The following is a 26,429-nucleotide window of genomic DNA, read 5'->3' as shown; positions in this document are numbered from 1 at the left end:
TCACCTATTTATGTCAGTATCACAAATTAAAAATGTGTGTGAACAAGAAACACATACAAATTGGGGGAAAGCAGGGACGAAAGTAACGTGGAACAAAAGTAATATTACGATTTACTCGGAGCCCTGGCAACATTTGAATTCCAAGCTTTAATATTTTGCTTCCGAATATCACGTGATTTCGTCATTGTGTCACCCCGGTTTGGTTCGTAAAACTGTTCTGGAGCACGGAGAGTAAATTTTTGAAACAATGCCTTTTTTTCCAACTACAAGGTGTTTTTCTCGTTTCATGTATAATAGTGATGATCAATTTACAGGTTATTTAGTCGTGTAATACATATTGAAGTTTGCATTGTCAGAGTTTTTCATTGAAATAGCATTTTGTGTTTAAAGGGCAGGAGTTCCTGTCGGAATGGAAGCAACACCAGTTACTTTTGTGCCGCTGCTAATATGGCAGTATTATTAAAACACGTTTTTTGTGTCATCACCTAAAAACAGAATATGCCAAGAGTTAGGATCAGACAGACAGACAGGGGTCTGATTCACCAACACGTTTATGAGAGAGCGTTTCTGGACATATCATTGAGGAACATCTATCTCAGGGCATTTTGCAAAGCGCACTTTTCTCAGATACTGCAAGAGATGGGGAAAGACCAGTAGGGAGAAGACTAGACCTACAGGGTACAGATCACATTAAAAGGTCTTCTCTGTGGACCAAGAGAGGACGCTGCAGGCTTAGATTAAGAGGGCAGCTGATATTTATTTTGGCCTGTCTCCTAGGTCAGTGTGCACTAAAAATCGTTCTAAATCTTGTTTACTTTGTCCAGGATCTCTGAAGTTGTAGCAACATATAAAATTCCCATTTTACCTTACTCGTATAATAAAAAAATCTATTTGTTATGTTTTAAGTTGAGCAAATTTGCATATGAATTGGCCGGTAAATATGGCTGCAGACATCTGATATACAAATAAATAAAATACATTTTTAATAAATACAGGTGTACAAACACCTAAAAATGTTCATGAAAGCTCATCAAAGTTCTTATTTAATTTTCAGGTACCACAACGGTCCTAGTGCCAGGTAAAATCATCGCCACCAAGGTAAAGCGGCAAGCTGGTGCAGTAACCTCTTTGTGAGGAGTGGTCACATCAGCTCTGCTGGTTATGCAAATAGCTCAGGGTGGATGCAGGACGTAGACTTCCTGGCCTTTCTCCAGTACTTTGTCAGATATACTCTTGTGACCTTGGAGTCGAAGGTGCTTGCTGCTCCTAAACAATCATTGGTCACACCTTTCTGTGGAAGCAATTGACTTTTTTCTGTTCTAACAGCATAGTCCTACTTTCTTTCCCATCCCACTGCTCACATCGTCTCCAGCCACTCGATAGGAGCGTCTTCAGTCCACTTAAGCAATACATAAACAAAGCAGCAGATGACTGGACGTACACACACCTTGGAAAAACATTTGAGCATCTGTGATGTTCCAGGACTAGTGGCCACATCTCTGCCACGGGCAGCAACACCCAGCAACATAACATCTGGTTTTGTGTGAACTGGCATCTGCCCATTTAACGCAGATATTTTTAAGGAGAAAGACTTGCCTATGTCACTGACCACCCTGTTACTTCACTGGTACCAAATGGTGAAACACCAAATTCCAACATACACCCACCCAACCAGAACCAGTCTGAGGGAGGGCTGCTGCCAGGGTCTCCAGGTGGTCCAACCAGGGATGCATGTTTAGAGTCTGCCATCCCTGACCACCAAGCTGTCTATTCAGGTAAAATAAAACAAGAACTTGGTTAATCCAAAAACATTTGAGTCAAATAATGACTAAAATAGAACTGCAAATAATATTCATATAGTTTTTGTGTCCACTGACTAAGCTGTCCCAGCGGAAAAAAAGGGGGAAGAAGTCTTCTTGATGCTCCAGGGCAGACCGACAGGCACACTACACCAGACCTGAGTTCTAAGGCGTCCGTCCAGAAATTCAATCCAGCGGTTGTACGTCCCTTTCCAAAGGCTGGTCCGAGAAAGGACACTAAACGAAAAGGCAAAAGGAGGAGAGTGGTGTTTGGTTTTCGCTTTGTCCTGAGTAGCATGCAATAACTTCCTGTAAATTTATATATAATGTAATAACAGTTTTTCTACAGGTCTTACAGGTCAACGGCAATCCTTACTGACTCTCCGGTGAGGGCTGCTCTGGAGGAAGAGCAACAGAAGAGGATCCACAAAAAGGATTCCGCACAAAAGAAAAGGCTCCTCAATATCGAATACTCTGCACCCACAGTTTCCCGGCATAAGGATGAGGAATGTCTTGTATGTGGGGAAACATTCAACTCATCTTTGCCTGGGGAAGTGTGGGTCCAGTGTCTCTTTTGCAGGCTCTGGTAACATGAGGCATGCACTGAGGGTGCAGAAAATTATATCCGTCACAACTACGTGATAATGAGCGCCTATGTGATAATATCTTTTGTTAAGTTCCTGTTTTATGTTTTCCTGTTAAATTTTATCTGAACTTCTTGTTCAGACTAAACCTCTGTCTGACATTCATTTCTGACATTCATATTTCTGTATGTCACCACTTCCCCCTGTACATTTGAGGTTTATATTCTAATTAAGTTAATTTATAAATCACTATATTAGTGAAAAAAGGTTAATTTTTTTTTTTTTTTATATCGAGATTGTAAATAAAAATGTATTCCAAACAATTAAAGTTTGAACTGTCAGGTTTCTTTTAAAACATTTGATGAAACAGAAATTTTAAATTAAAATGTAATTTAATATTTGTTTGAAAAGATAAAGGACAAAATATGTTTGCAGTTACATATTAAAAATGTCACATTCAGTTAAAAATGATCTAGCTTATATAGGTGTGTTACTTTTGTCCGTATTGATGGGGTGGAATGTAACAATGTGCAACTTATCTTCAAAGAGAAATTAGTATATTTAAAACCCCTTAACTTTTACAGGCCCACATGTTCAATTCAATTCAAGTTTATTTATATAGAGCTTTTCACAATGTGCATTGTTCCAATGCTTTACAGAAGCAAACAGGAAAAAACGAAAAACACAAAGGTAAAACACGGTGTTTATAGAACAAGCAAGATCATTCTAATAAATATTATATATTAATAATATGATACTATTATGAAAACTCTAGGCAGACGCATCAAAAACCATTTATATCAAATCAGGAATACAACAGCTAATTTTAAGAAGGGAAATATTTATGTGATGTTATATTAAACAAAAAATTATATCATGAAAAGATTTTATATTATCTTTTTATATTATTTGTATTGGTGTTTTTTGAGACTAAATGGTATAGTTTGATCATTGAGAGCCGACTGCTTCCACTGCTTTTTAATCACTGATCCAGTATTGCAGTATTCGCAGTGCTACATGAAATAGAGCAAGCCTGATGTCTTTGGAGATACGATGATGTAGTTTGCCATGCATCTTGGAAGTTGTTGTCGATTTGCGAATACAGTGTTAAATGCGGCCTATAAAAAGGACTTCATTTACCCGAATGCATCCTCTCACTAAAAGAACCAGAAGTCCGTAGTTCAAATTCTACCGCCTTTTTGTTGATCTTCAATACAGTTCGGTAAATTGAAACTTTTTTTATCTAAACTAACAGGTTTTGTTTCCTACTCGATTGTTTTTTCTGTTCATATGCAACAATTTTTTTCAAAGTTTATCCATGATTGAGTTTTGTTTGTAGAAAACATTGTCAGCTTTGTTGGCACTAAAGAAGTGGATGTTGAGCTTAATCTGGGTAAAGAGTGATTTTCATTAATACGCTTCATTTAAAAGCTATGTGTATGTTTTGATTTTTGAAATTATGTCGTTGACAGAGTAAAATGAAAAAAAAAGAACACAAGAGTAGCGCATCTTGAACAGCAGACTCATCTCCAGTCAAAGATGGACTCCCTGAGGCCACCAAAAAGGAAAACAAAGTAAGACTGTAAATGATTTAATTCTTTAACATTTTTCTAACAGGTCAATGTACTTTTGTACAATTTCAACTGAATGTGTAACAATTTGAAAATAATATGTTTCTAATTGGTCTTGTAATGTTATTTGCCTAATATTAGTATTAGTTCCAAAAGCATGTTGTAGTAAACTGGTGAATGAAGCTGGCAATAAAAAACCCAGGCCAAAACTGTGAACTGGAGTGCTGTACATGGGAAAATAGGATTCCCAATTTTGTTGTGATTGGTAAGCATTAAGAGCCTGGAACTCTTAAATCTACAAAAAAAATCATTTATTAAATGTAAAACTCTCAGGCCTGATGGTGTATTATAGTGTGAAATGTCTCTAATTATTATGCATTTTATTTAATCACATTTTAACTCTGTATTTGTATGCTTTTATTCTAGAGGCAATAAGAAGTCCTTCATATGCACAGATGACTGAACTGGAGGTCAAAAAAAGTTCCTAAACCTGGGTTTCATCTAATTGTTTTCATCTTCTACAGTGTTGTTTATAACTTATTTGACAAATATATATTTGCACCTCTGTAAACATACTTTTTGTCTTTACTTTCTCTTGTTTGTTTATTCAGTTTGTTTCTTGGTTTCTTTTATTATATTTTTTATGCACTAAATATTTTACATTGTTTAAATTTAATCCTTAATATATGAATTTAGTGCTCAGTTTTTTGTATTGTGTAACTATTTAGAGTATGTGTTGCTTTTTGTATATTGTTTGACATTATTTGTTAAGAATTTTCCATTGTATTGTCTAACCCATTGTATTTTTATGTTTCTGTTGTATTGTGTGACTTTGTTTTTGTTGTTCTTTTTCTGTTGTCTAAATGTTAGTTTGATTGTTTTTTGTCACCTCTTTTTTTTTACATTTGCATTTATTTTTTAATGCATTTAAGTAGATTTTATTGTTAGCATCATTTAAACACAATACATGCATTTGCTTGGTGTCTGTTTTTTTTTTTTCAATTATTCAATATATTATTATACATCTCTGGGAGAAATAAAGTATTTATTTGGTATCTGGGCAGTAGAGTAAATATAAAATGACATAGCCATTACTGTGAAATTACAGTACTGCCATAAAACAGAAAACTGTACTTAAACATACAATTGCGGTAATAGCTGCCAGTACTTTACTGTGGAATTACAGCACAACTGTAAAATGAAAAAAGTTGCAAGCCTCTAAAATTACAGTAAATGGCTGGAACCACTGCTGCCAGTACTTTACTGTAAATTTACGGGGACATTTTTTATAGTGTAGTTTCAGATTGTTGACTCATGCAGATTCATGTTATTTTGCTTCAGTTCTGGTAAATCTTTAGGTCAACATTAGGTCACACACCATCTAAGATATTTAATCAGTCAGCTTCCTTATTGATTCAATTCCTTTTTGCTTAATACTATTACTAATGTTCAAATGAATATTACCTGCAAATATTATAATTTATTTTCAGAAAATAACCCAAGGCCTCAGAGGCTTATGATGCGTTTTGACATCAATCAAGATACTTACAATGCTCATTGACATGATCATGACTGTAGAATCTCTTGTTCCCTTTTTATTTTTTATTTATTGGTAGAAAAAACAGCATAACAAGATGGGTCTTGAGAGACTGTAATACAACAAATTTGAAAATGGCAGGACAGACTGCATTTAAAAGAAAATATCCCTGCATCATGTTAACATATATGGGTCTGAGCTTTTTTATATATTTAATATGAAGGTCCAACAAATTAATATGGCAAAAATCTCCTTCACTTGAAAAAATATATATTTTATTTATTTATTCATTCATTCATTTCTGTCCTCATCGCAGACTTTTCACACTTAATAAAAACACAAATTGTTCTTAATATATTAAATAACAATAAATATTGTTCTTAAAGCAAAACATTGCTTTAATTACATGTTAAATTCGCAAAGCTCTTTTTATTAATCCTGTGCCTTGCGCAAAACAAGTTGCTTTTGTATGAATGAAGCCGACTTGACATGGTTGCATTCTAATCCTGTTTACATTAAACAATCCAGCTCCCAAGCAGGTTTTAGCAAACGGACCTGTTGCTAAAACAAAAAGTCCAGGATGAGCATCGAAGAGCCGAACAATCCAAGATCATGAGCAATCGCCAGATGAGCAACACACACAAGATCTTCAGTTATGAGCAGGGCTGTATGTGCAGTGTCAGCGCCCCCTGGCTGTGGAGCTGCAGCAAGTTAAGAAACTCTTTTGGCATGGAGTGAACGCCACGTTTTGGTCCAACATTGTCATAATAATGATGTGGAACCTCTTGCTGTTGCAGATTGATGTCAAATGGCCAAAATCCATAAACATGCACGTGATCGCACAGCTCTAGTGCCACGTTAATTAACATAAAACCTGTGGAGAGGCGGGTCACTTTCAGGCCACGCCCCTTCCAGAGACCAGCCAATTTCTTAAGGTAGTTTGGTGAAAAGAAGACGATTTGCTGGTGAGGTATGATTGGCCGCAGCACTTTGAGCGTGTTGATGGCCAGCTGAGTATTGTATGAATATGAAAATGCTGGAATGATGATTGATGAGTTACCGTACACATTCAAACGCTGCACTAATAGATCTGGACCAAGTTTCGCAATTTTAAAGCTGTAGAGACACAAATAATAAACACATAAGAAGATAATCTTAAGCAATTTTTTATTTTAACTAAATGATATGCTAATCAGTTAACAGTTATTAAATTAATCACAAATGTAAAACTAAGGGAACATTTCTGCATATGATTATATATGTTGGTATTTGTACGCATGCAGATGGATATCTTTAAATGTCGTGTCCAGTTATTCTACAGTTTTCTGATTTTGTTAAATCCAGTATGTAATGTTCCTGGGTCAACAATAAAAAGTTATTACGAAAAAAATAAGTTGTAACCCAAAACCTAAAACTGTACTCATTAATAAAATGTATCTTAAAATATAATTTTGTTTGATGTTTCTACATTACTACTTAGTAGTAATACTTTATAGAAATCATTTAAATGTATAATACACTTTTCGACTATTATAACTATATCCATATTTTATCGCTAAACCCTCAGCATAATCATAACCTACTTCTTAAACTAAAGGCAAACATGAAGTTGATATAAAATATGTACAAGCCACAAAACACCTAATCCTAAATTATGATCACTGTCAGGAACAAGGATGTTGACCGGAGAGAATATCCAAGAATAAGAGTTTGATGACGCACAATTAATGGCATTGATGGTGACGTACACAGCAAAATGTTTGTTCACTCAGAGTCTTATCAGTTATTATTAGTTATTCAGTATGTTTTTTCTTGCAACACTTACTATCATCCAGCTGCCTCTGAATGTAAGAATGTATCTTGTGTAAACTGCTCCTCACTCATTTTATCTTCTGCTCTCTTAAATCCGCTTTCACAAACTGAGTTGCATGAAATTGGCTAACTGAATCGCTCTGTTGGAAAATTTCTTCAGTATAAATTAACCAATTTAAATATTTAATTCAGGCTTTGAGTATCTGCATATCTCTATGCAAATTTTAAATAAATTATTTTACATTTACTCTTAAAAACAGTAGGTCTGTCGCCATCAGATCATATTGCATCAGAAATAATAGTCGATATTATTGCCATTTTATGCTACTGATTACGTAATGATAACATTGCTGTTCTATGAATACGTTTAGGAAAAATTTAGATTTACTCCTTTTGAAGAGCAGAGCCCTTGATATGTGAATTCTGGATAGAGCAGCTGTAGCCTATCTCATAACGTGGACATTTAAAATACAATTGCCAATGGACCAATTTAGTGTGGTTTCCCCTTTGCAAAGTTACCAACAAATGCGGCATTTGTTTTAGATAACTGTTTTAGGTAAGTTGTGTTGCTGTTTCATTACCTCCACATTCAAAAAGTATGTCTCGATCACACGCTCTTTTGTATTCATATCGGAGCGGGAGGATTGTGGTTTTGACGCTAAATGGATTACTATTCCAAACTGGCTTCATTCATCAGAAAAAACTCCTTGAGTAACGTATTTCCACCTGCCGCAGTCCGGTCCATGTGTGTGACTGTGCACGCCCCTGGGATTCTATGTGTGCGCTCGCGAGCCCTGCTTTTGACACACAGACACTGCATGGGCAAAGCTAACAGAGACAGCACGATCGGATAAAATGCGATATATTGCATCTCCAAAAGCTACCGACGTCAAGTATATATATCGCGCAACAAGTCAATTAATTGACTGTCGTGACAGGCCTAAAAAACAGTGCAATTGAATTCTCACCGTGTGAGCTGACTGGGATTAACAGTGAGCAGATCAGTCTTTAACCCAACATCACTGTTATTAATGGGAGCCATGTTAAACCTGCGGAAACAATAGCAAGATAAATAGAAAAATTTATAAACAGTATATACTGTATATCGTAGCTTAAGTAAACACTTTTTATAGGAAGAGGGATGAATTTGTCATGCACACCCAAGAACATTAAGCTCATAAAAAATACAGAATCTTCACTTGCCCTAATATGCCACACTATAATCTTTTTCTGTCTTCTTTCCTCAAGATCAAACAGAACATTATTACAAAACATACCGTATTACCTATATATATTTTTCCTGCTCTAGTGGATAAAGCCTCTGTTCTATGGAAGGTTTTGCACAGCATGAACAATAATGTGGCATCATGGGAAATATTTTAACCTGATGACATAGTCTGCACTGTCAATCTCTCTTCCACAACTACTGTTCTTCAGAATCCCTCCACTGCCCACCACAGCACAATGACTGAGAGGACGCTTACTCCATGGAAACACCTTTAAAAGAATAGAAAAACAGATATTCAACCTTCAGAACTGCACAGGCCATGTTTAACAACTGTACACAAATTTTTTGTTCAACCTGTAGAACAAGATAAGACAACTAAAAGTTTAAATATTTCTTACCAATCAACTAAGTGATGGTGAAATAGGTATCTTGGTAACACTATACAATAAGGGCTGTATTGGTAAACAATTAGGTAATGCAGATTAATAAATGGTACAGAAGTATTAATTTTTCAGTTTTAGTTCATGTTAATTTTAACATTTACTAATACATTTTTAACATAAAAGCACCATGAACTAACTTGATTAACTGTATTGACATTAACTTAAATAAAAAAAGAATAACAAATCCAACCTTATTGTAAAGTGTTACCAAAATAATTTATTGTTTGTTCTTTTGTTATTGTTTTGCTTTCTGGAATGTGGCTTATTTTGTATATTACTATCTTATTTTGTAAAGCATAAACTCAATCTTACTACACCAGGGATGATTACTTTTTTTAATCAGTCATAAGCTAAATGTTTATATCCTTTGATTAACTTTTGTTAATTTAGTTAGTATAAAGTCCTTTATAAATTCCTTATGTTTCCTTAAACATCTAAACTTAAACTTATATTTGTTAACAATATTTATCCTTAAAAACAGATAAAGTTGTCATGCACACAAACACAGACCTCATACCTCAGGCAGCATGTCGTGAACTTCAGTGTTTACTTTGTAGCTCCGTTTTGAGTTAGTCTCATAAGGAATACTGTCATTGACAGCTGTATTCTGCTTCGTGAAGTATAAAACACCTGTTGCGTTACAACAGCTACGCAGTCTGACTCTGTAAATACAGTCAAAACGAGTGAGTAAATTTATATACACAATACTGTTTTTTGTATTGTTTAACTTACTAGTGTTGGCTAACATTATGCAACATGATACTAAATAAAAAAGTCCAAAGAAATGAAGAACACTGGGGGACAAATTCTATGAGTACCTGTCTGTGTCTTGGGGAAATAGTCAAATAATTCAAATAATCTTGAATACACTGAAAATTAAAGGGGATGTGAGACTGCGTTTCATGCATTCTATCAATGTTAAACTTGCTGTCTTCTTATGCTTGACATGGTCAACTTGTCAAAAAACGAGTCAGACATATGATGTAGTATTTCTGTGCTTGTTACACTGCCCCAGCATTCGTATAGGTTTCGGAAGATTTCATCAAAATCTGTTTCGTAACAACTTTTCTTAGTCCCTTATTCCACAATTCTCCCAAAAAAGCACGCCCACGAGTTAATTTGCCAGAGCGAGAAAAAAGAGCACACCCACATGTCAACCAAGGACAGCGGGAGAAGGAGCATGCGGAAAGAAAGAGAGAGGCAAGCAGTAATTATTATTAGTGTCTGAGCTGTACACTGGTGCTACAGAGGCCGAACAGTTGTAGCACAAGTATAAAACGTCTGTTTTCGACAATAAAAAAATCACATGAATAGGCAGGTAACTGTGACATGACAATAATGTTTTACACAGATGGATAAATTAGGGCAATATCGTTTTTAGTTTACATAAATTTGTTTAATAAGTCTGTGTATTTCATTTTTTTCTATGCAATAGAGGTATATTTGTCCACATAAATTTTTTTAGTATACTATATGCTACCATAGTAAACTGCAGAAAAAATCCTAGATACTTTACTATAGTATACTACAGAGTTTACCTCATTTTATCCATTTACTTTAAGGGTGCTACAATTTCCTTTAGCAAATTCTACAGTATTTTTTCGTCGAAGTATTCAAGTTAATGGGACTTTTATTTTGACCAGTTGCCGGGTAGACTTTGGAGTTTTAGTGTGTTTGACGATAGCTGCACTCAAACACAGGGGCGTAAATCCCGGGGGACGGGGGACACGTTCCCCTTCATCCGAGGTTTGTCCCCCCCAAATCCTTAAAAATCACACTGTCTATTGTGCTTAATATATTAATGTATACCTAAACTAATTGTGTAATTATAAAAAAAATACAAACGCAAAAAAATATTTTAAGTTTAGAAACAGTTGAGTTCACCCTCCACTGCCTCACAGTCATTTGGCCAACTGCCTGCTTTCCCCGTTCATCTCACCCACGCTAGTACACACATGTATGCGGCTCAGTTCAGCAGTGGTTGTTGAAAGAAAGTCTCCACTAAGAAGGCTATTTTATTCATTTTAAACTAAGTGATTATTTTAAATGTATATAATGTATGCTGATACATTAATAAATTAGTTGTGGCAAAAAAAATGCTGATTACCGATGTATTTTTCCATGAATCTGCTATGTTAGCGATTAGAATGTTACTTAGCTAGTTAACGTTAGCTTGTTGAATAGTGCAACTTTTGAATATTAAGCAAAATATATATACTGTATATATCTCTCACAGGTTAATCTGACAGGTTATGTGTTTTGCGTGGCTAAATGTGACGCTTGAGGTTAGTTAGTTTGCGTTCCTGTTCATTGAAATCAAATCAAATATTGACCTAAAATTTGAAATGTTGTTTGAAAAGTTTAAGTAAAATTATTATAATTAAAAAAACTTAAAAGATGAGTTAATCTTATGGCAACATTAAAAATAAACCAATAAATTCTTAAATGACAGAAGTATATAGCAAAATTGTTAAAGCATTGAACTAAAATTAACAAAAAGCCTAAAAATCTAATTTAAAATCTAAATAAAACTAAAAAAAAAATCAAAACTATAATAACTTTAAAATAATTTGTTTGATTGTTGATCAGTTTTATGCTGTGGGAACAAGGTGTAAGGTGTAAAACAAACCTGTGTAACTCTTTAATGGTGATGTTGGACACAGGTGGACATCTCATCAATAATGAAAGATCCTCAGTGAAGTTCATGATATCAAAGTTGCTGAGACAGTAGAGACATATATTAACTGTCTTTTGTTTGTTTTCTTTTGTTTCATGAATAAGCTTTTATCTGAAATAATTCTTCGTCAATGGATTCCCCCTTATGAATGTTCGGCACAAAGATTTTCAGCTGGGTGTAGCTCTTGGCTTTATGCAGACCAGTTTTTAAAACAAGTAGAATATTGCTTTATAAATAGGGGCATTATCATGTTGGAATAGAAAAGGGCCCGGCACAAACTGTTGCTATACTTTTGTCCATATAGTGTATATGTCCATATTATTGTATTATTGCACAAACCTATCTGAAGCGATGACGGAAAACTTTTGACGGAGCTCCATGCAGTGCACTTGTGGGATGCCATATAACACTCTGCAAAATAAAAACATAAAATTTATGTATTTCACTGCAGAAGTACATCTACAGTATTTTTCAGTAATAAAGGAAAGAATAGGACCATTATACCAATTAAAAACCATTACACAATTATACAATTTACCCTACAACATGCAGCATCCTGGCACAATTTTGACTAAATATTGGGTGTATAGGGGGCGGAAAATCTGACAATTTTATATCATGATCGATCTTTAAGATTTCCACAATCTTCTTTATAAAGTAATCGTATAAATTGCCATCTATTGAAGTACAAAACAAGGTACTTTTTTCCTCACAAAAAAACACAAACACTCCACTGTGCATATGGTTAACTTATAATGTTTAAACATGTTTGTCATGTTCTTGTTCAGAAAAGTAAGTAGCTCAGGACAAGCAGGCGACAAAACTCCCAAAACATAGTTATAAGTAACAGGTGCATCAGAGCAGTCGAAAAACAAGATAAGAACAAACGATGGAAAGATGTAACTGGGGCTGTGAAGGTAAAGATGCAGTTTGATGCCATCGACAGCACATAAGACAATGATGCACACTTAACATGTATGCAGATGTTTGGAATATGTGTAATTCTGTTAATAGCTAAAAAAATATGTTAATTAAAGTAATTTGTAAGACTATTTGAATATTTGAACAATTTTATAATTTTAAATCAAGTTAATCAGGGATTAATTCACATTTTGACTTACTCCTAATGCAATCTAGTGATTATTTAAAAAAGTAAAAAAATAAATGTCATACATTGTCCCCCGATTTACAGTAGACTGTAAAATGAAAATGTCATTTAATTTTTTTTAAGTTTGCCACCATCCTATGAACGTTGCCTTTTTGTCAATAATAAGGATTTTATACTCCTATTTACGCACAATTAAATGTAACCTGCTCCCTTATTCTTGTATATATTTAAATATGTACAAGTCAGAATAAGCATGTTGTTTGAATTTGTACATGCGTTACACAGAATGACAATGTTAATTAATTCAATAATTAATAATTAATTCAACCAAATTTTGACATTTCATTCTCCAAAAACTTAGTTGAAACCGTAAAGTACAGTTTCTATGGACATAAAATCACTTCTGTACTTTTATCTTGATGGGGACATGTTAATGTCTTTGCCCTTTGTGCAAATAAAAAAGTCCACTCAGTCATATCTGGCATTTCAAAATTGTGAAGAAGATTGCAATTCAGATCATGGAAGTAATCTGCTGGAGTTTGTGAAGGGTTTTATCAAATCGGGGCTGGGACTGGCGCTAACGGACACGCTTGGGATACAACGCTGTAATTTAGAGCTTGCTCCAATGCATCCCCATGATGCACCTCACGGATCACCGGTTCTGTGTTTTCTAGAGCAGGGGTTCCCAAACTTTTCATCCCCGACCCCAAAAATAACAGTGCCAGTGACTTGAGACCCTCACTACCCTCAGAAGCGGTTAAAGTATAGGCACATGCACCTATTCAACCCAAACGCGCATAATTCCGAAATGTATTGTATTCTGTTCCTTTTATACTGATTTGTTTGCTTTTACTTACAGGTCATAAAGGATGTACACAAATATTGCATCTAGTATACATCTATTCCATATACAACATAATTAAGGCATAGATAAAATGTTATAAAACATAAAAAAATTTAATGGTGATTTCAATTTAAGGTGTACTGTCTCTCTTTAAATTTTAAGCACAGAACAGAGGTTGAGTTATCATTCTGTAAACTTTGAACATCTTCTCAAAGAGAGAAAACTAAAGGAATAAAGAACAAACAAATTATGAATAAAAGTTGAATGAACAGACTTTTTCTTTGTTTAAATGGTAAAATCGGTTCGGAAACTCGGAAAACGTAAAAAATGACAAAAATAATAAATGACAATAAACTGAACTAAGGGGAGAACTTAAATAGAACAGATAAAAAGGGCTAAACAGGTGCTGGGGATGAACTAGATGATGGGGTGCAGGTGCAAAATTCAATGAGGGACTCGTGAGGGAGCGAGGGAAAAAGACATCATTGGGACAAAACGAGGAAAACAAGACTAAGGACCAATGGGAGTGTTACAATATACTGTAAATCAGGGGTCTTTTGTCTTCTTTTTTTAATCACTTCACACAACACTCTTCAAAATAAAGGTGCTTCAAAGGTTATTCGATGCCATAGAATTACCTTTTTCGTCTAACTGGTTCCACAAAGCACCTTTAACATCTAAAGAACCTTTCTGTTTCACAAAAAGTTATTTGTGATGAAAGAAGGTTCTTTAGATAATAAAAAGGCAAGAAAGAGAGGGTTCTTTAAAGAACCTTTGCCTAAATAACTCTGTGGCACTGTGGCTACACCGGACGCGGCAGGCGCAACCCCACACAAAAAAACATTAGAAACACATTAGAACCCATTATTATGACTCGTACACATACTACCCCAGCCTAGAAATAAAAGTGCAGTTGATGTTAACCAGCAAGTGCTCAGGTTGTGAATGCACAGCTAAACAAGTGTGTTTTTAATCTGGATTTAAAAGTAGCTATACTGTTGGTGAATGTCTGATATCTTCTGGAAGCAGATTCCAGCTAAGGGTGGCGTACTGACTAAACGCTGACTCGCCCTGTTTTGAGTGAACCCTTGTTATCTCTAACTGACTTGATCCTGATGATCTGAGAAGTCTGTTTGGTTTATATTCAATGAGCATATCTGAGATGTATTTAGGTCCTAGACCATTAAGTACATTTATAGACAATTAATAATACTTTGAAGTTGATTCTAAAAGTAACTGGTAACCAGTGTAAGGACCTGAGGATTGGAGTGATATGCTCAGATTTTTTGGTTCTGGTCAGAATCCTGGCAGCAGCGTTCTGTATGAGCTGCAGCAGTCTGATGGTCTTTTTGGGAAGACCTGTAAGGAGTCCATTACAGTAATCCACCCTGCTGGTGATGAATGCATGAACTATTTTCTCTAAATCTTGGCTTGAGACAAAACATCTGATTCTGGCTATGTTTCTGAGATGGTAGTAGGCTGATCTGCTTATTGCTCTGACATGACTGCTGAAACTTAGGTCAGACTCTAAAATGACCTCCAGATTTTTTACCTTACTTTGTGTCTTTAGACCTCTTAAGTCAAGGTATGTATTTGACTTGTTAGTTTCATCCTTGTTACCAAAAACAATGACTTCAGTTTTGTTTTTATTTAACTGAAGGAAGTTTTGACACATCCAGCTGTTAATTTCATCAATGCATTAGCAAAGAGAGTCAATAGGCATGTAGTCATTGGGTGAGAGGGCTAGGTAGATCTGAGTGTCATCTGCATAGCTGTGGTAGGCAATTTGGTACTTTTTGATTATTTGGCCAAGTGGGAGCATATACAAATTGAAGAGGAGCGGAGCAAGAATTGAGCCCTGTGGAACACCACAGGTCATGGGTGTCCAGTCAGATTTATGGTTGCCTATATTCACATAGTAACCTCTCCCTTTAAGGTATGACCCAAACCATTTAAATACCAATCCAGAAAGCCCTACCCAGTTTTCCATCCTATGTAGGAGTATGTTGTGATCTACCGTGTCAAAAGCAGCACTGAGATCTAGTAAAACCAGAACTGATATTTTGCCTGAATCAGAAGTCAATCGAATATCATTAATTATCTTTATGAGCACTGTCTCTGTGCTATGATGCAGACGGAAGCCAGACTGATAATTGTCCAGGTAGCCATTTAAGTTCAAGAATTTGGTCAGCTGATTGAAGAAAACCTTTTCAATTATCTTGCCTATAAAAGGAAGATTTGATATTGATCTGTAGTTAGACAGTAAGGTTTTGTCTAGATTGCCCTTTTTTAGTAGAGGTTTGACAACAGCATTTTTTAGGGACTCTGGGAAAGTTCCTGAGAGCAGTGAGGTATTAACTATTTTTAGGAGATCTGCTTCCAAACAGTTTTGTCATGGTTCCACCTCTCCTTGTCAGGTATTTCTTGGTTTAGAGGTGGAATCATACAGAATCCTCTGTTTCATGTGAGGAGAGATATTTTTGACCCTTGCGGTCTTCCATACTCTCCTGAAGTCGCGTCATTGCCCAACCCTCCTGTTTCCTAGTTTGTGTTAATTACCTTCCCTATAAAGAGTCCTCATGTTTCTTTTTCTCGTTGCTCGTGCATTGTTTGAGGTACATGTACTTGTACTCGTTCCTGCTAATGTTATGCCAAGTTGTTGTTCCTGTTTCCTGTTTCCTGTTTCCTGTTTCCTGTTTCCTGTTTCCTGTTTCCTGTTTCCTGTTTCCTGTTTCCTGTTTCCTGTTTCCTGTTTCCAACGTGTCTTAGTAAGTGTTAGTTTATTGTGTCAAGTCTTTGTTTTCTTAGTTGAGTTTGTCCGTGTTCTTGTGTTGTTTTAGTTTACCCAGTCTTGTTTTCCCCATAGTGGGTTTTGTTTTGCCTTTTTGTCTTTGTTTAATAAATACATTTGTTAACCCCTTCATCCGCCTTGTCGTCTGCCTGCACTTGGGTTCTCACGCCTTGTCTCACACCAGAGTTCCTGACACAGTTTAACACTCTTTTGAAAAAGGATGTGGGAAGTGTGTCAAGGCTGCAAGTTGATGCCTTAAGATGCTGTACAGTTTCCTCCAGGGTTTTGAGATCAATTTGTCTGAAATTCAGACAAAGTAACTAATTTCTGATGTACTGAAGTCAGACTGACCTGACTGCCGCATGGAGCTTTGGCGATTTCCATTCTGATATTAATGATCTTTTGAAGGAAAAAAGTTGCAAACTCATTGCATTTGTCATCAGACAGCATTTCCCTTGGAACTTGACTAGGGGTATTTGTTAGTCTCTCTACAGTAGCAAAAAGGGTGCGAGTGTTATTTATTTTGGAGTTTATAATGTTAGAGAAAAAAGTTTGTCTAGCTTTTGTTCTAGTCTTTATACATGTTATAGTGAACTTCAAGTTTGGTTTTTCGCCACATACGCTATGCTTTTCTGCATGTTCTTTTCATACTTTGTACTTGGCATCGATAGCATTTTTGACTTTTGCGTTAAAGCTATCGAGGAGAACATCCATAGAGTCTGCAGATATACTCGGTGACAAAGACATAGCATTCATAAATAGCTCACTGGTGTTCTCATTTATGAATCTCTTTTTTATAGAGACAGGTCTGTCTGCAGAGGTGGGTAGTAACGAGTTACATTTACTCCGTTACATTTACTTGAGTAAGTTTTTGAAAAAAATATACTTCTAGGAGTAGTTTTAAATCACTATACTTTTTACTTTTACTTGAGTAGATTTGTGAAGAAGAAACTGTACTCTTACTCCGCAACATTAGGCTACAATAAGCTCGTTACTTTTCTTTCGACCTCTTTGATATTCTACGCGTCATTGTTTTATTTTGACAGAGAGTGAGACTTCTGCCAAAGGTTCTACCATGTGACTGTGTTTCACCAATCAAACGTAGTTGCGCAGCCTTAGTAAAAGTGCGAAACAGCAGCTACATTATGCGGTGTCTTCTGTGTCTCCCAAAACAAACGGACATTTCAGCATTAAAAAACTCAACATCTAACTTGAGGAAATATGTAGCGGTAAGTGTTCTAAAATCGTTTTTTTTTTTGCTGTGGATAGACAAATGTTTGTCTTTTAGGTAACATATGTTTTAAACATTTCCTATATATATTATGTGTGGAACGGTACATGTATTTGTATTGAACCGAAATGGTATGGGCGTCACGGTTCGGTGCATACATTTAACTTACACAGAGAATAACTTACACGGTATAAAAATAAATAAAACTCGCGTTCAAATTAATTAATATAATGCAGAACTACTGTTAGATACGTGGGTTCTTTAAGGACACTTAATCTGTAGTCCCGCTTTAGCTCTGAAGCAGGCTGCGTTTGCATTGCAATGCTTTAGTATGTTGTGCTGGAGAGGTACCTTTCATGTATGTCCCCTGCAGGTATGGATCTACTCCACTCCTTTCCTCACATCAAGAAGCCTGTCACTCAAACTCAACACAGGTCTTCCTGCATCTGCAGCCTGTGAGAGACTTTTCAGTCATGCAGGACTCCTGTTCACTGCTAAACGATCACAACTTCACAGCAAGAACCTTGAGAGCCAACTACTGTTGAAGCTTAATAGTGACATCACTGAGTAAAAGAGAACTTGTTCAATTCTATTCCGGCTGTTGAAGGAACCCTTGATCTATGGATCACGTTTGGACTGTTTGGGTGCATATGGGACAATGACTGCAGCTTTAATTAAAGCTTAGATTTTAACTGTTGGATGTTTAGTCAAAGTGGCTGGCCCAAGTTTTGGAAATGCCGATGATGTAGGTGTTCGGTTAGGAGTGAAATCGAATTGTTACACAAGTACTAAAGAAATTACAATCTGCGTTAACAATAGAAGAATTAAAAATGCTTCAAGGTTACGATGAAGGGGAATTCATCCCTAATGAGAATGACCAGTTTCCTAATCTGGTTCTTTCACAAAACTTTGGCGATTGCACAATTTTTTTTTCCTTGGAATCTGGAAATGTGTCAGATATGGATTTGGACGAAAGCAATGGGAAAACGCTGTATAAAGCTTGTGTAAAATCTCTTAATAAAAAGGGACTACATGATAGGGTTGACACACCGTGGCATACTGTTTTTAAATTGAGTAATAATATTAGACCGGAGTGGAGAGCACTGTACAAGCCACCGTTAACTAAAAGAGCTGGAGATCTACAATGGCATATTCTGCATGGTATTATCGCCGTTAATGCTTTTATTTCTGTTTTAAATCCAGATGTAAGTAATGGATGTCCTTTTTGTCTTCAAAGAGAGACTGTTTTTCATACCTTTTTACATTGTACAAGGCTTAAGCCGTTATTTGATGGTTTGCAAAACCTATTTAAATGTTTTAATGAAGATTTTTCTATGCAAACTATTATCTTGGGTTTTAAAGCTGCAGTATGTAACCTTGGTATTTGACCACAAGAGGGCGCATTTCCAACAATAACAAAGGCGAAGCTTGATGACGCTATGAAGCAGGTGACGATGGGAGATGTCGTTTTAAATGCGTTTTCGCCATAGCGATGTATCTAAATTGGATAAACGAATCATGATCACGGATGAGGTAATTTATTTGTTTCTGTATTACCTGTATATCTGATCGTATTATTTTATGTCATCATAATTAATGAACTGCAAGGAACGTGAAATGTTATGCTATATTATCCCGTTACAACTTACAGCTATTTGTTAAATGATTTGTTGGGTTAATGTTGTGCAGTGTTACGTGTTTATGGTTAATGCCGTGTTGTTTAACGTGCTCAAACCAATCGTTCTAAAATAAATAATTGATTTGCTTACCTGTCTATCAATACACTCGCGAGAGCAGAGTCTCTGTCAAGTCCAAGATTGTCGCGCAGCTCTCTCCATCTCGAAAACACCTGGCCGATATTTATCCTGGTTTTATTCCTCCGTTTGTCACACAGTCTGCGTGTATCCAAATATGGACGCTTCCGTTTTACTGGCACTTCAATACTCGCCAAAGAGTAATCGTGATCCATAACAACCACTTCCGCATTTGACCATGTGATATTCTGGTCTACACCGGAACAAAGTATAGAGCGGACATTGCGTCACTGAGAGGCGACATTTCTTTTCCGGGACGGCCAGTTATTTAAAATCGGAATTTCTCTGAAATAAAAAATCTTTAGAGACTTTTGAAATATTGTAAGTACACAACTGGAGGAAATATATCACACTGTGCAAGTTATTTTCTGAAATTTTATTACAAAATTATTACATACTGGAGCTTTAAATATGTTAAAAAAAGAAAAGATGAATGTCAATTGCTTAATTTTATTTTGGGTAAAGCCAAAATGGCCATCTACATTAGCAGAAGAGATTGAGCGAGGAGTTGATTATAATGTTGAATGGGTATTTATAGCTATGGTAAAATCAAGGCTTTTAATTGATTTTTCTTTCTACAAAGCTATGGACTCCTTACACATTTTTGAAGGAAATTGGTGTCATAGAGGAGCTTTGTGTTCTGTCAATGAAAAATAATTTTATTTTACACTCTCCTTTTAAAAAGTTGTGTGTTATGATCGGACCAATTATTTTTGTTAAATAAAGATGTTTGAAAAATAAAAAAAAAATCTCTCTCTCTCTCTCTCTCTCTCTCACACACACACACACACACACACACACGCTCTCTCACACACATGCTCTCTCACACACACACGCTCTCTCTCACTCACACACACACACACTTTAACAATTTAAGTTCACTCAAAAGAAGTTGTTGTGAAGTTGTTTGTTTCTGCATGTTTTGCCACACACACACACAAACAAACACACACTCTCTCTCTCTCACACATACATACGCTCTCTCTCACACACACGCTCTCTCTCTCAGACACACACACACACACATTTTAACAATTTAAGTCCACTCAAAAGAAGCTGTTGTGTAGTTGTTTCTATATGTTTTGTCACACACACACAAAACCACACTCTCTCTCTCTCTCTCCTTCGCTCTCTCTCTCTCTCTCTCTCTCTCTCTCTCTCTCTCTCTCTCTCTCACATGCACTCTCTCACACTCACACATACTCTATCTCTCTCTCACACACACAGTTTATGAGAGTTTATGGGCTGCCTTGTTCTAGTTCTGTCTGCAAAGCCTGGTAAAAAAGTATAAAGGTTTGGAAATTTGTGTTTACTTGTGTTTATTTATTTATTTTTTAAGTACTTGAATTTACCTGGATTATTTTAATTTAAGCTATTTTGTAATTAATTAATTAATTTTAATTTATTTTATTGATTTGATGAACTATAATTTGCTTAAACATTATTATTTTGTATTTTTGTCTGTCTGATTGAATGCTTGTTAAAAAATAAATCAGACATTCCTCAACAGTTACTCAGTACTTGAGTAGTTTTTTAACCAAGCACTTTTTTACTCTTACTCAAGTAATTATTTGGATGACTACTTTTTACTTTTACTTGAGTCATATTATTCTGAAGTAACAGTACTTTTACTTGAGTACAATTTTTGGCTACTCTACCCACCTCTGGAGGCAGGACTGATTGATATATCAAAGAAAATACAAAAATGATCAGTGCCACATCTCTAATAATAGTGGATGAAATGTTTAGACCTTTGCTAATGAGCAGATCCAGAGTGTGTCCACGATTGTGTGTGGGACCTTGCACATGCTGGATCAGATCAAAAGTGTTTAAAACATTTAAAAGTTAATTTGCAGTGTTGTTTTCTGTCTTGTCTACATTCCATTCCATTCCATTTTTTACCGCTTATCCGAACTACCTCGGGTCACGGGGAGCCTGTGCCTATCTCAGGAGTCATCGGGCATCAAGGCAGGATACACCCTGGATGGAGTGCCAACCCATCGCAGGGCGTCTTGTATACATGAATATTAAAATCCCCAGCAATAACAAAGCAGTCAAATTCTGAGGAAAAAGCTGATAGCAGTTCTGAAAAATCATCAACAAAGACTGGGGAGTATTTGGGAGGTCTGTAAATAATTGTAAACAGAATGCGTGGTGCACCTTTTAAAGCAATACTCAAGTATTCAAAGGACAGGTAGTCACCAAGTAAAACTTGCTTGCAGTCAAAGAGATCTTTAAATAGAGCAGCTATTCCTCCACCTTTCCTAACAGCTCTGCAAACATTTATAAAAGTAAAGTTTGGGGGGGGGGGGCAGATTCATTGAGGATTGTAGCACTACAACATCATCTAACCAAGTTTCATTTAGAAACATGAAGTCCAGTTTCTTACTGGTGATGAGGTCATTGACCAAAAAGGATTTTTTTTTAAGTGTACGGAGTCTAAAAGTGCTAATTGAATAGTAGACACATTTTCCATGATGAATCCCTCAAGATTCTTGCCCCACATTAAAACATTGAGTTGCAGTCAGAGGAGCTCCTAGTGGCAAAATACTTATTGAACAGAATGAAGGAGAAAGTCCTGTCAAATTGTGTTCAAGCTGATAAATGCTGACATGTTCCTTCCCCACACTAAAGTGATACTGGTGAAATATTGCATGGCTCTCCGCCAATCAGATTTGAGAACCAGAATAATGCAAATATCACTTAAAATGGATATAAATTAATTGAGAGCTGTTTGTAATGCCAAAAGATTAACTCGTATTGCAATATTTCAATGTTTTATTTTAAGAACTGTATTCTTTACATTTACATTTTATGCATTTGGCAGACACTTTTATCCAAAGCGACTAACATTGCTTTATCCTATACATTTTACATAGGTATTTGCACATACCTATGTTAAAATGTATAGGAAAAATGTATAGGATAATGAAATGTAAGTCGCTTTGGATAAAAGCGTCTGCCAAATGGGTAAATGTAAAACGTTAACGCAATCCTCATACCACTGAGCTACAGGAAAGCTATATCACACCTATGGTTTCACATTGGTATGTACAGTATAACCAGTGATATGTACAAAGGGTAGAGGTGCAGACAAGTATTAGTGGTGGTGGTTTTTCTTTTTTAAATATAAAAGAGTTAGATCAGATCAGATATTTACTGCATTTTAAAAGGCATGAATTCAATATTGAGCAGAATTAAGTTTAGCCTTTTGGTTCAGCCTTCACTACAGACCCATTTCTGATGTGCCCCCTTGGGATTTATTAAAGGAATATTTGAAAAAAAAATGTTTATTGTAAACCATTATGACTACTACAATACCAGATAAGCCTGAAATACACTAACCAACGTTTATGCACATTTTTGCCCAGATTTCCTGTCTGGGCTAGTCGTCAGTTGGTGCATTTTGTATTTTGGACAGTCAACGCAGACTTTTTCTAAATAAAGTTGTGTAGTTGATGATGGGTATAGAATCAATTTTTTATCTGCAGACTCCAGTCAGAGGATTTCAATACATGTTAGATATTTTGAGCTGATTTTACAACACATACAGCGAAACACAGCAACACCTAATGAGATCGCAATGCAAACATATAAACACACAACGCATCTGTAGGTATAGGTTTTTTAAAATTGCAGAACATAACAATATAAACCCTTTATATTTAACATATTTCAAGTCTATCCTCTACCGATGTCTCCCTTCTCACGAAACGACTGGATTTCTTCTGGTTTCTTCAAAGTCTCACCTAACGAAACGCTCTGATTGGTAAATCTGACCAGGACTGTCGTGATTGGTTCCCCGCTTAGAGTGTGTGTGAAAATGTCCCGCCCATACAATATTAGCGAGTTTCACTCCTCAAGCTGTTATGATTGGTCGGTTCCCCTTTCAGTGCATTTGAATTCATAAGCTTTGGCTTTTAGCAACAAACAGTATCAAATGGCGTCAACTTTACTTCATCAATTAAAAACATGCGGATCGATCGAAGTGTAACGGAGGTCTCCTTGTGCATATGCAAACGTTAATCTTATATAGAGATCACGTTTTTTCTACTATGGCGAGGGAAACGACACCGGACCAAATGGCGTCAAACAAAAGCTACAGGATCTACCCTCACATAAGCTGGAGTCTGACGTTGCAACGCGATGGAACAGCGCATTGGAGATGCTAGAGCAGCAGCTAACCATATGCGCATGGCTGCTCTCACCTGAAGTTTGCAGAAGTGAGAAAGATCTCTTCACTTTGTCGGAGACTGAGAAAGCTACAGCAGAAGATGAAGTGAAGGCTCTGAAACCCATGAAAGCTGCCACACTAGCCATGTCTGCAGAGTGCACACCAACTTTAACAGTCCTCTGCATGCACAACTGTTACAGGAGATGAGAATTGCACCATGCGACTCCACAATCATCAAGGACTTAAAACCCACTATACGTGACAACCTAGTTCAAGGTATGTTTATAGATCTTTTTCATTCTGTAGTAGTGTTGATTTTAAAGACCCTATATAAATTAAATATATATTACATATATTAAATAAATGTACAACAGATGAAAAATAAACAAGTACAATGTTATCAGCAGGCACTTTTAAGTAAATTAATATGTGAATTAGAATTTTGTGTATGGATGTATAACTGCATTTGACAAAAAGTAATTGAAATGTGTTGAATCTCCTTCAGATAGGATGGCCTGAAGGAAACGTTGTATATAGCTTCGGCATTAGATCCTCGTTTTAAGGCCCTTCCCTTTTAGTCTGAAGAGGACTGTGAGAGAACATTTTCAAGACTGATGAGGGAGATTGTTTGTCTGGACTGAATGAAAATACAGAATGTAAACATAGAATGAAAACTGTGCTTATCGCTTATTTTGATCAGAACATGCAAATTTTATTTTCTTTGTGATCAGATATTCTTAATATATTTTGAATGTTATTTTTTATTTGGTTTATCTCTAAGCAGCAAGAAAGTGACAGTGCTTGGTCGAAGAGAATGTTTCTGTTCAGCAGAACGCCAGGTGAGGTGGGAGATACAGAAGCCCCCACAGCAGCAAGAAGCCAAAGATGTCTGCACATCATACAAAACAGCAGGTACAGCTTCTAAGAAATCTGTAACTGAAATGGCAATAGAGGAAGTGGCAAGGAACAGGGAAGTCAAGCCTGTCATACTCTCTGAAAACCCACTAATCTGGTGGAAGATGCATGCAGAAGAGCATCCTCTTTTAACACAACAAGCAAAGAGGTATCTCTGTGTGCTGGGAACAAGTGTTCCTGCTAAGCAAGTTTTTCAACTGCTGCTGAACTATTATAGCACAAAGAATTTGCCTTAGGTCACACCATGTTTATCAGCTACTTTTTTTCAGAAAAATCTATAGTGAAGAAGCATTAATTTGATGGACAGTTATTATGTTTCTTATACAAAATGTCCAGAAAAAAGCTTTATGGGCCTGTTTTGAATGTTATATTTTGTCATGAAATAAAATAAAACACTTTTTTCTGTAAGTGTTGAAATTGTTTGTTTGATCAGTTTGTGACAGTTGTGACAAAAAACAAATCATCTCTGCTGCATAGTTTAATTTCGTCAGTGGACAAATATGTTCTATTGTTCTATTTCTGGTGCTATGGCATTTCTGCGCTGTTTTGGACATGTGAACGTGTCTCAAATAGAATTATATTATCTAATGTGTTGTGTCTTATTAACTCATTGTCATTCATTCATTTAATTTTATAGCCCTTTTACAATTTGTATAGCATCAAAACAACTGTTCAAGAACCCCTTAAAGTTTATTTAAGAGAACATTTGAACATACAAAAAAACACACACTTTTTTTTTAAATCTGATAAACCTTAAAAGTTATATTGACACAGTCATGCATTAAACCACAATTCTTCTCACTTTTCGTGTTATGTCTATTTTCTCCGCTGCTCAAGTCAGAAGTTCTTAAGTCTCTTAAAAGTCCTTCTCGTTACACGTAACAATTTTGGACCTTAAGAGCTCTTTAAAGGGTAAAGATGCTTTATAAATTACTTTATTCTCTACTATGATATTTTCTGTAATCAAAAAATAAAATAATGAAAATAAAGCCACTTAGCCAGTGTATTGTGTATTTTGACACATATCTCTTGGCTAAGCCCCGAATATTCACTGACGCACCTGGCTCTCACTGATGGTCATTTCAAGTATTTGACAAGCATTTCATTCCCTGTTATTTCTGTGCTACATCGACCACATTGCCCGAATATTGAACGAATAAGTATGACATAGGCTACATAATGAATTTATCTCTTACCTTGTGGTCGTGTTTATTTCGAAGTAGACGAAATATAGACTTGTAAAGGTTATTAAAAGTGAGAGCAGTACCAAGAACCGTTTAAGACACCTCTGGTCCATCTGAAACGTTGCAGTGAGGAATTGGTGGACACTGATACAGAATAGCAGAGTTTCTTCTATGACTTACGAGTCCGTTTATAGGGTTGAGGGGATATCACTAGAGCGACCGGAAAAGAAGATAGGCGGAGCGACGCAACAGCTATGCCAGTGTTAAACGTGCACTACTGTTTGTTCTTGTCCGTATGGAATTGAGATGGGTGATACAATCCAAAATTAATCACCCATGGCTGGATTTCCTGAAGAACACGGTAACGTAAGGAGTGTCTAATAGGCTTCTCCTTAACGCCGCCGCAACATTATGATAATTTGCTTGAAAATCGAACACTTAACAGGTACGACAATGATCATTAAATTCACGTATGATTCGTATTAACTGACTTCAGAATTCCATACGACCGAAAAATATGAAACGGTTAGTTTTTCTCCTTGTTCAACCCTCTACGCCGTAATTCTCTATAATGTGGTTGGGGGTTTCTTGTTAGGGGTAAGGCTTTTGCAATGTGAACCAATCAGAGAGCAGGCAGTAGGAGTATCAGCCAATCAGAAGTAGAGAAGGGTGATCAACCGGGGACTTAGAGGAGTAGCCCTACATTTTTTACAAATA

The 26,429-nt window shown here is 36.0% G+C and overlaps 1 protein-coding gene across 1 annotated transcript; it reads right to left on the bottom strand.

Annotated features, from left to right (window-relative positions):
* Positions 1-5,744: 5,744 nt before the first annotated feature.
* On the bottom strand, positions 5,745-26,255 carry LOC130409171 (alpha-2,8-sialyltransferase 8E-like). Its single transcript, XM_056732915.1, has 7 exons — positions 25,725-26,255; positions 11,991-12,062; positions 11,604-11,693; positions 9,492-9,636; positions 8,688-8,800; positions 8,272-8,352; positions 5,745-6,607 (listed from the first exon to the last, which is right to left on the bottom strand). The coding sequence occupies exons 1-7, from the start codon at positions 25,823-25,825 to the stop codon at positions 6,145-6,147; spliced, it is 1,065 nt and encodes a 354-aa protein (XP_056588893.1). The 5' UTR covers positions 25,826-26,255; the 3' UTR covers positions 5,745-6,144.
* Between the last annotated feature and the right edge of the window lie 174 nt (positions 26,256-26,429).

This window comes from Triplophysa dalaica, chromosome 20 (genome assembly GCF_015846415.1).
Source record: "Triplophysa dalaica isolate WHDGS20190420 chromosome 20, ASM1584641v1, whole genome shotgun sequence".
Lineage (NCBI taxonomy): Eukaryota > Metazoa > Chordata > Actinopteri > Cypriniformes > Nemacheilidae > Triplophysa > Triplophysa dalaica.
This window is presented reverse-complemented; position numbering and strand designations above follow the sequence as displayed.

Excerpts from the sequence above, each read along its gene's own strand:
- LOC130409171 (XM_056732915.1), bottom strand. The coding sequence starts at position 25,825 with ATGGACCAGAGGTGTCTTAAACGGTTCTTGGTACTGCTCTCACTTTTA. Across the intron at positions 12,063-25,724 it reads GAAATAAACACGACCACAAG|AGTGTTATATGGCATCCCAC; the intron begins GTAAGAGATAAA and ends TTTATTTTGCAG. Across the intron at positions 8,801-9,491 it reads TTCACGACATGCTGCCTGAG|GTGTTTCCATGGAGTAAGCG; the intron begins GTATGAGGTCTG and ends ATTCTTTTAAAG.